We start from the raw sequence: 14,745 nt of genomic DNA, 5'->3' as shown, positions 1-14,745 counted from the left end.
TCGAACAGCACTTGTGAGGACTCTACATGAATGAAAAACTATATGCAGAATAGTTCTGTTGAATATTGATAGATGTCCCACTTGATAAATATCCCCAAACGTTGACCCAGAGTTAGTGATTTAAATACACAATTAATCGGCAATGTGCCAATAATTGGGCAGAGTTCATGAAATGTTTATTAAAGAAGGTTAATCTTTCACCTGTGTTTTGTTTTAAATGATATAGCATTGCCTGAGTTCTCCTCTCTCTCCATGCCCTCTACACCATAACTTCATTTGAATTAATGGGCACCCAACAGAATATGATCTTCTGGTGTGCAGGCAATTATTAATCGCTGGCAGAAGCAAATTACCTTCCTCTATTCACCTCAGTGATGTTGTTTCTCATGCAGAAAAAAGGGTAGAGGGAAGGAGGACGTCCATGTGTTTTAATTACAGCATTGATTTCATTATTTGCAACATTTGCTTCAACGTGTTTCACTGAAAGAACTGTATACAGATTAAAATAAATGACTTCGCACTGCGAAATCACACATAGGCAGGCATGACAGTGGAACAGCATTTCAGTTGGACTGTGACACACTGTTTTAATTTACAAAATCTCACCTATAGAATTGTAAATTAAATTGCATACATTCCGTTCGTATCTCTATCATTTCCTTGAGTGCTGTCAAAGGGTGAAAGCATTATTATTTAGGAACAGGCACACAGGAAAGCAATGGATATAAACTGTTGTAGAATGTTAATCAGCATTTGTATACTTCTCTCACCATGAAATGCTACTGTTGAAGGCCCTGCTTGTCACATCCCTTACCAAAAAAAACATGAAAAGATCATGTGGAAAAAACGTCATGGGACCGATATTAGCTTTTTTGCGCATCATGTTCAAATCGTTTATTAGGGACTTTGTTGAGCTTCACAATCAATTTGAGATACTTTCAGATGATTTGGACATGATGGAAAAAAAATACTAAAATCGGTCCCACGACTTGAATGGGATCTGTACTATAAATGCTAAAACGTTAGCATGTTGAAACAGAGGCAGGGAAATGAAACCAAAGCATTAATTGCTGTCATGCCTTGTCCATAGACGGCTTACAGGGTAAGGAAACTAATGTATAATTTTGCAATTTGGGTGAACTATCCCTTTAACAAGCACTAGTTATACTGACCAGGTTTATGGAACCACCAACACTAAACTCCTATATATTTTCCCTTTGTAGATTATCACCTGTCATATGGCTCTCTGTTGGACACACGGATGTCCACTGCTTGTGGGCTCGGGGACACATAATGACAGTGTAAAAAGGTAGAGGTTAGAGGTTGCTGGAGTGTCAGATAAGAGGGTATTTTTTTGCTCATAGAAGGCCAGCTGTGATATCATTTAGAGGCAAAAGGTCATGGTTCTCAGTCCTGTCTACTTCTTCTCTCTTAAAGACCATTGACTAAGCTACAACTAATATAATCATCTCAGACCTCAGTTATGTGTGCAAACAGAATAATAGGATGGATGATTTAATGTGTGCATGTATATCATACAGGAAGGACTTGTTACAGTAATAGTTAGCATCATGAGGGCCATTTATTTAATCATGTTGTTCACATTTTCTGTTCAACATTGAGTAATCCATAGCAACACACAATGTGTTGCTAATATCTTGAAATGGCCCTTTTGCTTTGAGCTCAATATGTGGAATGATTATTATTTTAAATAGGCCTATAAATTAGAATGAACAAATTCCCTATATCAACGTGTATGTTTTATAGAGAGAGTCTATTCGAACGCAAGTTAGTTTAGAATATGGTGCATGCTACACATCGCTACGATAGGCCACGTCTCTTAGTGGTTGGAAGAGGCGCGGATTCAGAACATACTAGTATGCTACACAAGTGGTGGAGGGAGTGAGTGTATGCTCGCATACTGTACAGCAGGCTACAAGGACCATGCCAAGTATAGCTGGAGCAGCGACGCCGTGGCAAGGTTCTTATCGATTCTTTTTAGAATCTATGTATTGTTACGCTTAACATTCGTAAACGAGCGTCAAGATTCGGAAAACATGTTATTTGAGAGAAAACCCAGCGTCTCTTATTCTCGTATGCATATGAGAAAATCGTCGGTGAGTTCATGTGTCTTGTTCGACGAAGTGGACATTTTTAACGCTTGTGGAGTGGAAGCCCTTTGGAGTCTGGCTGTATATTTACAGTCATAGTTTGTAAGATGTAAAGCATAGGTTGAAAGAGAAAATAGACAGAGACCGTGCGTCAGACACCCACTGAATGTAGCCTACAGGGGAAACATAGTCGGTGTCTTCTATGTTTATCTCCGGGCTGACCGGTTACCCTCTGGCTTCTGTTTCTCGCTGTGATACAAAATAGCGTCTCAAAAGGATGCAGGTGAAAAAACAAATGTGTTCGGACAGGAGCCCTGGAGAGGGCATCCGTAAAAAGTCATCATGCTTCTCAAACATCAAGATATTCTTGATATCGGAATGTGCCCTGATGTTGGCACAGGGCACTGTTGGAGCCTACCTGGTGAGTGAAACATTTTAAACTGTGTCATTGTCTGTCATGTCTCTCATGAGAACATCTTGTCAGACGCATGTTTTATATGCATTTTAGTATTTGGCCCATTTTATCTTAGCTATAACTCTATATCCGTGCCAGTACTGTGCGTGTAAGCAAAGTGTCTGTCATGAAACGTGCAACAGCTATGACATAATGAGATAATGTGTAGCTAACCGGTTTAAGAAGGCTTGACATCCACCGGTATTTTTTTATACGCAGTAGCCAGTGCCCATACACATCTGGGAGATGCAACACATTTTCGTCTGGTTGCAGAGTTTAACATTGTCCATTTGTCAACAGCAAACATAGCATATTTCTCCTCAGTCAACAAAACAGTTGTTGACGATTTAATCTCCTAATGCCGCACCTAAATAATCCAATTGTCCAAAACAACACTCAGATTCCATAGAGGACAAGAATGAACAGGTGACTTGTTAGTAGTCTATGCGGCAAAGGGCTCCTATAGCTGTAATATACAGTAGTGTAATGTACTGCAATAACACCATTTATTCATGTAGATGAGTGAAATGTTAGGTCCCTACCTGTATTATCAGTGTCAGGCTTGAAAGCAATCCTATCTTGATTATGAAGAGCAGGCATGCCTATTCAACTCTTATCTCTAGTTCAAACTTGATGCTTTTGATATTCTGTAGGCCTACTTGGTTGAAGCTTTTACATCGTTTTAGTCCTGTAGGTCATCCATGAGTTATTCAATGGGCTTATGGTGATCAACATTTTTTACCACAGTTCTCATATCAAATGAAACAACAAATGATGGATGAGTAGGTTATTTTAGGTCACATGCTGGGCTAGTGCCACTTCCCAGGGGAATCAAAGATGTAAACTGAAATGCTTTAGCCTTATTTGGAGTGGAACATGTTATCTATTCTGTCGCACTGAACTGAAAGCCTCCTCCTGACCATGGGAATAGTGTTGCCTACGTGGATGAAGCATGTTGGTATACAGTCAGAATTTCCCCTGTAAGGAGAGGACTTGGATTTTTAAGCCAAAAGTACAATTAACGAGAATCCATCACATCCTGCTTTTGATAATGAGTTTAATGACCCCAAATTATTGAGTGGAATGTTCTCCCACGTACTTGGTACTTTTTTTTTATTTTTTCGATCTCTTTATTCTATTTTTATAACATGTTGTTGTAACATGTTTCTTAAATCTATTTGGATTGACTAACTTTATAACACTACGTGCATGTGAAGTAAAGTTCTTGTGAAATTAGGCCCTATAACCAGTAGTCTCCACCCTTTCTCTCTCACTTGGATTGAACATTGCAGTCATTTTTCTGTGATGTGTCTCTGCTATGTACACACTTGCCAGTCACAGTGGAAGAAAAGGTTCTATCAGGACTCCTCTGTGATAATTGGTTCAGTCATGTCTCATTTCATTAAAATGTAGTTGAAACGGAATATGGCACATTTGCAGTAGTGCCTCCACGGGACTGATGGCTTTGTGTCCTTGTTTATACATAGGCACTTATAGCTTAGTTTAGCTCAAATGTTGACACCTACAGTAGAACTGCCATTTAAAGCCCTGTTTCACTTTGACTATGTAAATGTTTTCAACTACAGTTTTCAGGAGGTTATTCTAAAGAAGGTTAACAAACATTGAACTTAAAAGGGTGTACTTTAAATTGGTAAGCAAAGATGAGTTGGTGGAAGGCTAGTCACTCAGCAGGTATGTCTGCTTGTAAAGTATACTCTGGGGGTCAGGCAGGTATTTGCCAATGATGGATCTGAGAGGGAAGCGCATGACTTGCCTAAGCAAACAGGACAGGCCTTCTGCATGCTCTATGGTCGTCAGCACAGGTAGTCTCTTTCACATGGCACCTGCTCCATTTGCATGGGCTGGAAACCAGGCACCAGCTCCAGCTCCAGGGACAAGCTGATGACCCTGTCATGACCTCATTAGATGTCCTCCTGTCAGAGGTACTCTTGTGTCCATGATAGGATGAGGCGACTTAAAGTGTTTTTGTGCTGCCAGGCAGCCAGCCTGGAAGTCAGGGGTCATGGCCTATGCTCTTGCTCTACGTTAGCAGCTTACAGTGGACGGGCTCTTTTCCAGGCAACATAGTCTCTGGGTAAACAGTCAGTGCACATACCTGCATGGACAATTACTCTCCACGCTATGGGGTTGTGATATGACTGTCAGCTTCCCTATTTCATTTTGAGAAGTATCTGGAAATGGTGTGTAGGCCTACCTTTAATTATCAGTTCTCGGAAATTCAACTGAATGTGGTTTCAGCCCTTGTAGTCCCATGTTCTATGTTGTGGTAATGAGTGACAGTGGTGAATGTGTTTCCTGTTATGTGCTCCACCTACTCGTGGGAAAACAGGCTGAACTATCTATGTATTTTATCATTTTCCCCTCATATATTCCATTTTCAAACCCAGCTTAATAGTTGATTATGATAATTAGACACCAACTTTTTCTAGACTTTAATCCATTCAGGTTAGGTGTTAGTTAAAGTTTGTTGTTACTACCATGCAGTCTCCAATCTTGCAACTTGCAGATTGGTAAAGCTTAGAGAGTACAGACAGTCAGTGAAATATTTAATTGCCAAGGGATCAACTTCATGTTTTGGAATTAGATAGGATTTTGTCAGAAAAACCTCTGGCTGACTCTGAATTGTCCTTTTGAAAGGGCTTCTATACAGAATAGGAACCTGAGACACACTTCAACACTTTTATTTAGCAATTGGATGTTGTTATGTCTCATACTGTGCTTACACAAGCCTCATCCTCCTGTTTAAAAAAGGGATGTCTGTGTGGGGCTTGGTTCCTCTGAGGTAATGTTGAGGTGACAGTCACATTGTCTACAAAAACGCAGCCAGACAAGTTTGCATTGTAACCATGCTGCAATAAATAAACAAACTTTCTTGACTGACTGTTTAGTTTTTGGTTCAAGGTTCCAGGTCTATCTTTAACTAGCTTACTGTAGCCAGAGTTACTCTTCTTTCTGGAACTAAAGATATTTTTGTCAATTATTGAGTATCTCAGAATGCTGTGCCTACTCTTTAGTAAAATGCTTCGCTGGCAGAGTGCATTGGAATTTAGGGGACAGGTACTCTTCTAAATTCACTGTATTTTTCAGGGCTCACTAAGCTGTCAGGCCAAATGCTGCCTGAGTCTGGCCTGGGCAGTAGATGACATGACATGGTCTATCTGGCCTGGCTGCCATTCCTCTGCTGTGGTGTGGTGGTGAGGTGGAGGTTCAAGGTGGAGGTAGTCTGTGCTGGTGTCTGCTGAGAGCTCCAGCTGTGCCGTGAACAGGTTGCATTGGCTTGGAATGGGCTCTGAGGACAGGAGCAAATGGTGATGTTTCCAACCCAACTCTTCACGCTTCCAGTATTGCTGGGAAGCCACGTTACATTCTCTGGCAACTCAGATGAGACTGCAAGCCCATTTTGGACACCCATAGCATCCCTATTGCTGAGCTGTAGTTTTAGGAGAAAAAAACATTTTATAATAGGCCTTGTGCAAAGGATGACATCACTACATTGTTCAACCTGTTGTTGTGTTCACATTTACTCAAAGCGTAGCTAGTTGTATTAGTATAGTTATTACTCAGTCACACCTTCCATTTAAAGTCATTTAAGTCACTTTGTAATCACAGAGAAAATATCATTTTTCCTGCTGGCATCTACGTTAGCTGTTATTTTCCTGTCTCCACGGGTCCTTAGAGGAGCTTAACTTAGCCTATTAGCCTGTTTGACATCGCTGTGGGAATGGAACAGGACCATGCCCTTTCAAGGGCATTTTGGGACACATCTGAAAATAGTTTGAAACATTTGTGAAAATGTGACGGGTGGGATATGGCTCAGCAGTTGGTTCTCAGTCATTACAAACCCACATTATTTGTTGTGAAATCCTTCCAGGCAATACTTAACAATTGAAGTAAAGGCAAACGAGGATGCTGCATGCAAAATTAGATACATCGGAGGATCCACACCTTTGAGAATGGGCAGCGTATCATACTTCCTGCAGAGTAAGGGATATTGCCCCTCTTCTTTATGGTAGAGCATTTGTGTGTATTCCATACATGTCTGTTTCAGAGTCTTGTCTTGGTCTGTCCATACATCGTCGTTGCCTGTACAGTGTTGATACAAATGTGTGGGTGGTTGGTTGGCTATGTTCTTTAAGAATCTTTCTACCCTATTAGTTGTGGGTGTTCCATATCACCAACTAGGAGGCAACCAATGCAGGTAGCTGGGCTTCAACCACATTCTTGTACCAAAACAGAAGACTCAGTTGGCCAAATTCACCAGGGTCATTTTTATCAAACTATGTACAGTCCTCCTGAGCCTGTGTGAAGTTGTTTTTTATCATTCAGGTTGCGTTCATCATTGAAATCAGTGCCTTGTAAAAAAAACTGGTCATTCACTGTCTGCTTTCATGACAGTCTGTGATGGAGCGCATATCACATGAAGAAAATCTAAATGAAATGGAGATCAATTTGATCATTATATTTAGTTAGGATCTTATCTTATGAACTGAAATGCAATCCATAATGTCTGACTTCCATGTATTTTACCAACAATGGCAGAGGGGAGACAAAATCCCCTGCTGCCCCAGCTTCTATCTAGAGACAGTGTTATGCTCTTATCTTTCACTTGCATTAAATGCTGCACCATTAACTCAGAGAGAGAGAGTGAGCGTTAGGGGAGAAGGCACTTTCAATAAAGCCTTGGGAGTAAGTGCTGCAGTGCCCAGCTAATGAAAGACAGGGATGGATCTTGGCAAACGGGATTTTACTCAGACCACAATGAGAAACATCTGAAGAGGTCTGTGAGTCAGTATATCCAAAGGAAAGGGATTATGTAAAAGGACACAACCTCAATAACATGGTTTTTTCATAGCCGTGCTTTATTTCTCTCATCTCTTGCGGTCTGTGCTACTTGATTCAAAATTCCACCATGCAAATAATATCCTATTTTCTTTCATTTGCATATACCGAAGGTTTGAAAACCCCTTGGCACGTTAACCCTTATTATTCCAATATATAGAGTTTTATGTCATTATTTTGTATTACTTTTGGTAGAATCACTTCTTTCAGAGAAGTTTAATATAGAAACATTTAATTTGACTTATATGAAGTTGTTCTGTAATAACCAAAATGATATGACACTTAATCGGAATTCAAAAATACAAAAATACCCTAAATACAAATGTATTTATTTTCTCAATGTTTAGGCCTACAGTCTTGGTTATTTGTTTTTAAATTTCAACTGTAAAATACTGCATGCATCTGTGATGTGATTCCTTATACCAAAGGCCATTCATTGAAATGCATCAAATGTTTCAAGTGATTCTAATTTTCTTACTCATGGTAAAACTGTAACCTATTTATTTAGTTGCTATTTGTAAGCTAGGTGTTTTCATGTTCCTCTCAATGACATAATTCTCAGCTAGTGTGAAAGCAATAGTCTTTAAGCCTGGTCATATTTCAGCCTCATAATGATGATGCCCTGCCATTTACAAAGTTCATCAGTTTTGTGAAGTTAGTTATAATTGCCTTTTATGAGTAACATATTTCCTCCGCTGTTGCTTTCTCAGGTGAGTGTCCTGACAACCCTGGAGCGACGATTCAACCTCCAAAGTGCCGATGTGGGTGTGATCGCCAGCAGCTTTGAGATTGGCAATCTGGCTCTCATCCTATTCGTCAGCTACTTCGGGGCCAAAGCCCACCGGCCAAGGTTGATTGGCTGTGGGGGGATCGTCATGGCGCTAGGAGCTCTTCTGTCAGCACTGCCGGAGTTTCTAACCAAACAATACGAGTACCAGCCAGGGCAGACATGGAGGACTGAGGTGGGCAGGAATGGGTGTGCCAACAGTACCAGGAATGGTGGGCAGTACATAGAGGAGATGTGTTCCAACAAGGCCAACACCAACATGATGTACCTGTTGCTGATTGGGGCCCAGATGCTGCTGGGGATTGGAGCCACCCCAGTTCAGCCCCTGGGTGTGTCCTACATAGATGACCATGTGAAGAGGAAAGACTCCTCTCTGTATATAGGTAAGTGAGGTAGATGCATGAATACAGGGGTTTTCAAACTGGGGTCCGCCGAGGTAAAATATTTGTTTTTTAAATAGGGAGAATCTACAAATTCTCCAAACCGGGCATTCAGGGCACATTCCCATTGGTTTTGTTATAATGTCTGAGAAGAGGAACACAGCATGAGCTATGGCAAAATGCATAGAATTGCAGGAAATTAGCTTTAAAACTGAAAAATTGTCTCTCAGCTCCATGCCAAACTGTGTAGAATTGCTGGAAAGTAGCTTCAAAACAGCAAAATATTTTGTGTGGTCCTCTATAGCTCAATTGGTAGAGCAAGGCTCTTGTAATGCCAGGATAGTGGGTTTGATTTCCAGCACGACCCATACTTAAAAAATGTAAACACGCATGACTGTAAGTCGCTTTGGATAAAAGCGTCTGCTAAATGGCATATATTTTATTATAAATTGAAATAATATTTACTAGAAGGACATTGTTATCACACTACCATTTCAAAATGAATTTGTTCCAGCACCAAGGGATTCACAAGACTACTTAAATTGGTACATCTGTATGGTGGAAGGACTAACAGCGGTTGTGTTTCTCTCACTGCGGGAAGGTGCCGTGTGTACACATCCCTGCCTCTGAGTCAATACAGCGTGAATGTATTCTCTGTGTTGTGCTCAGTCTTTCTTTTGTCCCCAAGCACAATCTGACCTAAGTGACCGCCAGGTGAGCAGATCTGTGAAGGGTTTATAATCTCAATTACATTTGTGCTTGAGTCACAGTCAAGTGCAGACGCCAGGGATGGAAAAGGAGCATTAAAGTGCAAAATATCTCCACTCAGCTGGCTTGCTTTCTCACGCAGGTATTTCACTGCTGACGTGGCTTTTCAAGGTTTTACAGTGCATTCAAAGCACTTTCTGAGATAACCTTAAATAGCAGATTATTATTTGTGAATGTACCTTAAGGATACTGTAAATGCCCATGTTTTGACATCATTGTTGAAGGCACATGATCACTGATGTTTTTCTGCCTAACTGTAAAGCTGGCTGGCGTACATTGAGCATTCAGAATGTGTGTAATCTTAACATGAGACCATCTTGTATGACCACAATTACACACCATGGCTTAATACTCCATTCTGATTGGCTGAAGGGCGAACACAGGGCATGTTACAGCACAGCCATTAGGCTAGATGCAGGCTGCTGGCTCAAATCTGCTGCAAGAGGAAGACCACCTACAGAGATAATTCACAGTCAGATGAAGCACAACTAATTTCTCTGACTGCAGCTCGCTTTGAAGACCTACAGTTGTCAAGGTGACAAATCTTTGAGGGATTATTGGACATTTCCCTGCGATATGTGCTCTTTCTTTTTTTATTATAATTATTATAATTATTATTTTAATTTTTTATTACACCCCTTTTTCTCCCCAATTTCGTGATATCCAATTGGTAGTTACAGTCTTGTCCCATCGCTGCAACTCCCGTACGGACTCGGGAGAGGCGAAGGTCGAGAGCCGTGCGTCCTCCGAAACACAACCCTGCCAAACCACACTGCTTCTTGACACACTGCTCACTTAACCCGGAAGCCAGCCGCACCAATGTGTCGGAGGAAACACCGTACAACTGGTGACCATGTCAGCGTGCATGCGCCCGGCCCGCCACAGGAGTCAATAAAGCACGATGGGACAAGGACATCCCGGCCGGCCAAACCCTCCCCTAACCCAGACGACGCTGGGCCAATTATGCGTCGCCTCATGGTCTCCCGGTTGCGGCCAGCTGCGACACAGCCCAGGATCGAACGCGGATTTGTAGTTACGCCTCAAGCGCCGCAGTGTTTTAGACCGCTGCGCCACTTGGGAGGCCCAACATGTGCTCTTTCTTCTGTATTTTTTGTTGATAGTGAGAGAGAGAGAGCATTGTTAACCTGGTATATACAGTACCCAATTCTCATCAAAGCAGGCAGGTTTCCTATTTTGATAGAGGCATGGCCATAACGTGTTGTCCATGTATGGACATTAGTAGCCTTTGGTGGGATAGAGACAACGTGGCTTTGTGAATCAGCTACTGGCTGCATACGTGGCCATGTTTGATATCTCAGCAGTACGACAGACTGAAAGGACGGCTGAACGGGAGACAACCTCCGGAAACACTCACAACATTAGTAATGGGGATGACATTTGTTAGTGTAACTAGGATGTGATGGTCAAACTCAAGGATAAAGGCCTTCAGTGTCTTGTGTGATCTTAGGCCAGCAGCGTAGACCTCCCTAACTTTCATTCTTACTCATATGCGCTTTGTTTCAAGTCCTAGCTATTTTTCACAGGGAGTTATGTTTTTTCTAGAAGTGACAGAAACAAACAAGCACAGAACAAAACAGCGTTGACGTAATGTACAACTGCAGCGCCTTGTTAACACTGTACAGTAGGAAGTGGACTCTCATTGATTAAAGTTTGGCAGGCACAGAGGGAGATTTGATGCTGTTCTCCTCAGATAAGCTGCAATGAGAGTTGGAGGAAAACAAGTGGTGAGCGTTGGAGAACAATGTGTTATTGAGTTGGGAGCATGTGCTCAGCTGATCGTTCTAATCCCCATGCTGTGGGCATGTCATGTGCTTGTAGCAGCATGAATGGACGAGATTGTCTGAACCTTTCGAAGATTTCTTTTCACATGCTGATAATGTATTCAATGATTGTTCATTAATGTTCACATCATTGTATGCAGGGATTGTTAAGGTAATCAGAAAAAGTTTTACTTCAGTTGTAATTTGCCGTATTTTTCCTTTGCTAAATATTTTTCAAACACTTTTGCAAGACACTCCGGATTCAGCATGACAGCATTGAATTTCACTGCCTTGAAAAACTGAAATACTGTAGATGCTTCTATATTTCCACATACAGAAATATACAAATATATTTAAAAAAATTGACCCCAATTTCATGGTATCCAATTGGTAGTTACAGTCTTGTCTCATCGCTGCAACTCCCGTATGGAGAGAGGCAAAGGTCGAGAGCTGTGCATCCTCGGAAACACAACCAACCAAGCCGCACTGCTTCTTGACCCAATGCCCACTTAACCTTGAAGCCAGCCACACCAATGTGTCAGAGGAAACACCGTACACATGGCAACCATGTCAGTGGGCACTACACCCGGCCCACCACAGGAGTTGCTAGTGCACAATGGGACAAGGACATCCCTGCCAGCCAAACCCTCCCCTAACCCAGATGACGCTGGGCCAATTGTGCACCACCCAATTGGTCTCCCGGTCACAGCCGGCTGTGACAGAGCCTGGACTCGAACCTAGAATCTCTAGTGGCATAGCTAGCACTGTGATGCAGTGCCTTAGACCACTGCGCCACTCGGGAGGCCCTACAGAAGTATATTATTGTTGACGAATGTAGACCAAACACACCCATAGACGTTACAACAACAACAAAAAATGTAACATACAGCACCTGCACTGGAGAAGGCTGAATATGTTGTTTTATATGGGCTTAATAAATCCCAAAGGCTCACAATATGAAGGTTAATAGCTGGTGTTATGGTAGCCTAATTGATTCTGTATGTTTAATGACTAAAACAGACAGTCAGCATAGTGATTACCCTTTAGCCCCCTAGTCTCCCGTCTCCCGCAGTCTGTGTGTCTGTCCGTCTGTACAGCCTGAACAATTCTATTACATGCTCGTTATGGCAGATTTGACTCTTTATATTTCACTACTATGCATTTATGCTGTAAAGATAACCTGAATGAACAGCCTCATATACTGTCCATAAAATGGATGGAGCAGTGTGGTGCATTTAAAGGGTTAAAGGGCATAGAAACCGTTGACAGAGGAGGAAGAGATGGTAGTTGGATAGGCTGTCAGAGAGCAGTGAGAGAGGATGGTACTCCTGCAGAACTATGCAGTGGGATCCTTGTAAAGGGCGAGAAAGTCATATGTACTATTTGAACATGTTAAAGAAAGCTGCTTGCAAGATTTATCACTGTCTTGAGTCTGTTCTCAGTCTGACACAACCAGGTTCATACTGTACATCAATGTGTCAGGAGACATGAATATTAATCTGCAGCTCACAGTAACACATTGCCTTGTCTCCTCGTAGTGCAGTGGGACCCAGTGTGTGAGATGAAACTATGGTGATTAGAATAATATACTACCACTATCACACCATTGGTAGAAGTCTCTGCTCAGATGTATGTTCTGCTGTGATATGTTCATTTCTAAATGATCATCATCACAAACTGATGATGGTGACAATGGCAATGACACCACCTATAGCCCCAGGCATAGCCTATTGGAAATAGCCACCTGGATAAACTGTTGAGGTAATGGCAGGATGACATCAGTGGAAGGCCTGTGTAAGTGTGAGAGTGTGCTATGGGGAAGAGAGAGCAGAGAGAGCATGGGGTTTGTAGGAGTGGAGCCATAATTACAGAGTGAGGTAGGAATGTCAACCAGCCAGCCGGGTCTGAGCGGCCCGACTGCACATGCATACCACATAGCTCTGTGAAAAACAACGCCTACTAACTCAGCGGCAGAGCTGGGCTGGCCTGTCTACCAGGCAGGAATTATAGTGCTTTAACAGCAGCTAAAACGGATTCAAACTATGTTAGCATTTTCTATATATTCTTTACTTTCAGTTTTGTGATCGGTCACTGTTGAATTTGCAGGTCCAGTCATGTTGATCACTGAACATGGTATTATTTTGCTCAAATGTAATATTGAGGGTTGAAAGGATTTGTCTAGGAAGGAGTGAAATGGCTACCATCACGACTTGATGTTGAAAGTGGTGCTGCGGATAAACACCGTGTTTTACGAGTTGATCTTGTTTTCCATGTCGTTTGGGCCAAAGGAAACAAATATGATTAGAGAGTTAGTGTCAACAGGATATCCGTCCATTCCCACTGCTCTATGATCCTTCACCATCTCATTCTAACTGTGGCTCTTCCCACAGGGCCTCAGCTTGCAAATACATACATGTATGAACTGACTGTAGCTTAGCAATGATGCTCCCTCCATAAAGCATTAACTTAACCACACCCATCCACCTCTCACAGCTTTTGAGGCTTTTTCCATCCTGGGTAATCTCCTGTAACACGAGAGGACCTAGATAAAGACTGAAAGGATCACATTAGTTTATTCAGTGTCAATGTATAATGTCACAGTATCTAACGAAGGTGGCGCCCCTCCTCGGTCGGGCGGCGCTCGCCGGTCGTCGTCGCCGGCCTATTAGCTGCCACCGATCGTTGTTTCTGTGTCTTTTGGTTTTGTCTGTCTATCCCGCACCTGTTTTGTGTTTGTCATTAGTGGGGGGTTATTTAGTGTGTATTTTCAGTTGGGGTTCTCGTGCGGGATTGTTCATTTGTTCACTCAGGACAGTTGTAATTGTATCCTATTAGTAGACATTATATTGCCGGGCTGCGCCCCGCGCGCTGTTTGTTTTCCAATGCGCTTATTTGTTTTGTGAAAAGTGTTTTCTCCTGGCGGACTTCGCCACACGCCCTGTGCCCAACGGCTATTGCGTCTTGTATTTATTATTAAAACTCAGTTGCTCCGGCCCTCTGTCTCCTGCTCCTGATTTCACATATCTACTGGTCCTAGACAATCGTGACATATAAATTGGATATGTGCTTTGTAAAAGGCTGTGTTTCTATGATATGGGGTCTATAACACATAGTCGTTTGATGATTGGAAAAGTGTTATCACTGCTGTCCATCTTGTAACTGAAGATCATATTAACTTCACAGGTTTCAGAGACGTTTTCCTAGATGTGAGGGGAGGCCATAATAGGATGAACTCTCAAGCTTGGATCTTTTCGATGTTGTCTTTTTCAATTAATGTTTTTTCATGCATTTTCATTGATAAAGATGAGGTTCAAACAAAAGACTCTTATCAGAGAGGTGTCGTGAAATGTGGCTTGTTGAAATGCAATTCCATTGTGTGTCAAATCGGCACTCTTAAGCCTATGTCACACGAATGCAATTTGGATGCAATTTCTGTTGCAGATGCTAGTTGTAATTGACATCATCGCAAGCAACTTTGCTGATACACGAAGAAATTCAAATGCAATTGAAATTGATTGCAACATCCAATCCTGTCAAACATCACATCATGGTTTCATAAATGATTTGTTTAACTAAACGTTTGGTAATTGTAAAAGCATCGATA

At 41.9% G+C, this 14,745-nt stretch overlaps 1 protein-coding gene across 1 annotated transcript in view; it reads left to right on the top strand.

The window, feature by feature from the left end:
* Positions 1–1,869: 1,869 nt before the first annotated feature.
* Positions 1,870–14,745, top strand: part of slco3a1a (solute carrier organic anion transporter family member 3A1a) — a 54,749-nt gene continuing 41,873 nt past the window's right edge. The window contains exons 1-2 of the mRNA XM_029696398.1: positions 1,870–2,532; positions 8,136–8,595. Of these exons, the coding sequence (XP_029552258.1) occupies positions 2,389–2,532; positions 8,136–8,595 (604 nt within the window). The 5' untranslated portion in view covers positions 1,870–2,388. The remainder of the gene's footprint in view (positions 2,533–8,135; positions 8,596–14,745) is intronic.

Source organism: Salmo trutta, chromosome 17 (assembly GCF_901001165.1).
Source record: "Salmo trutta chromosome 17, fSalTru1.1, whole genome shotgun sequence".
Lineage (NCBI taxonomy): Eukaryota > Metazoa > Chordata > Actinopteri > Salmoniformes > Salmonidae > Salmo > Salmo trutta.
The sequence above is the reverse complement of the archived record's forward strand: the minus strand, read 5'-3'. Positions and strand labels throughout refer to the sequence as shown.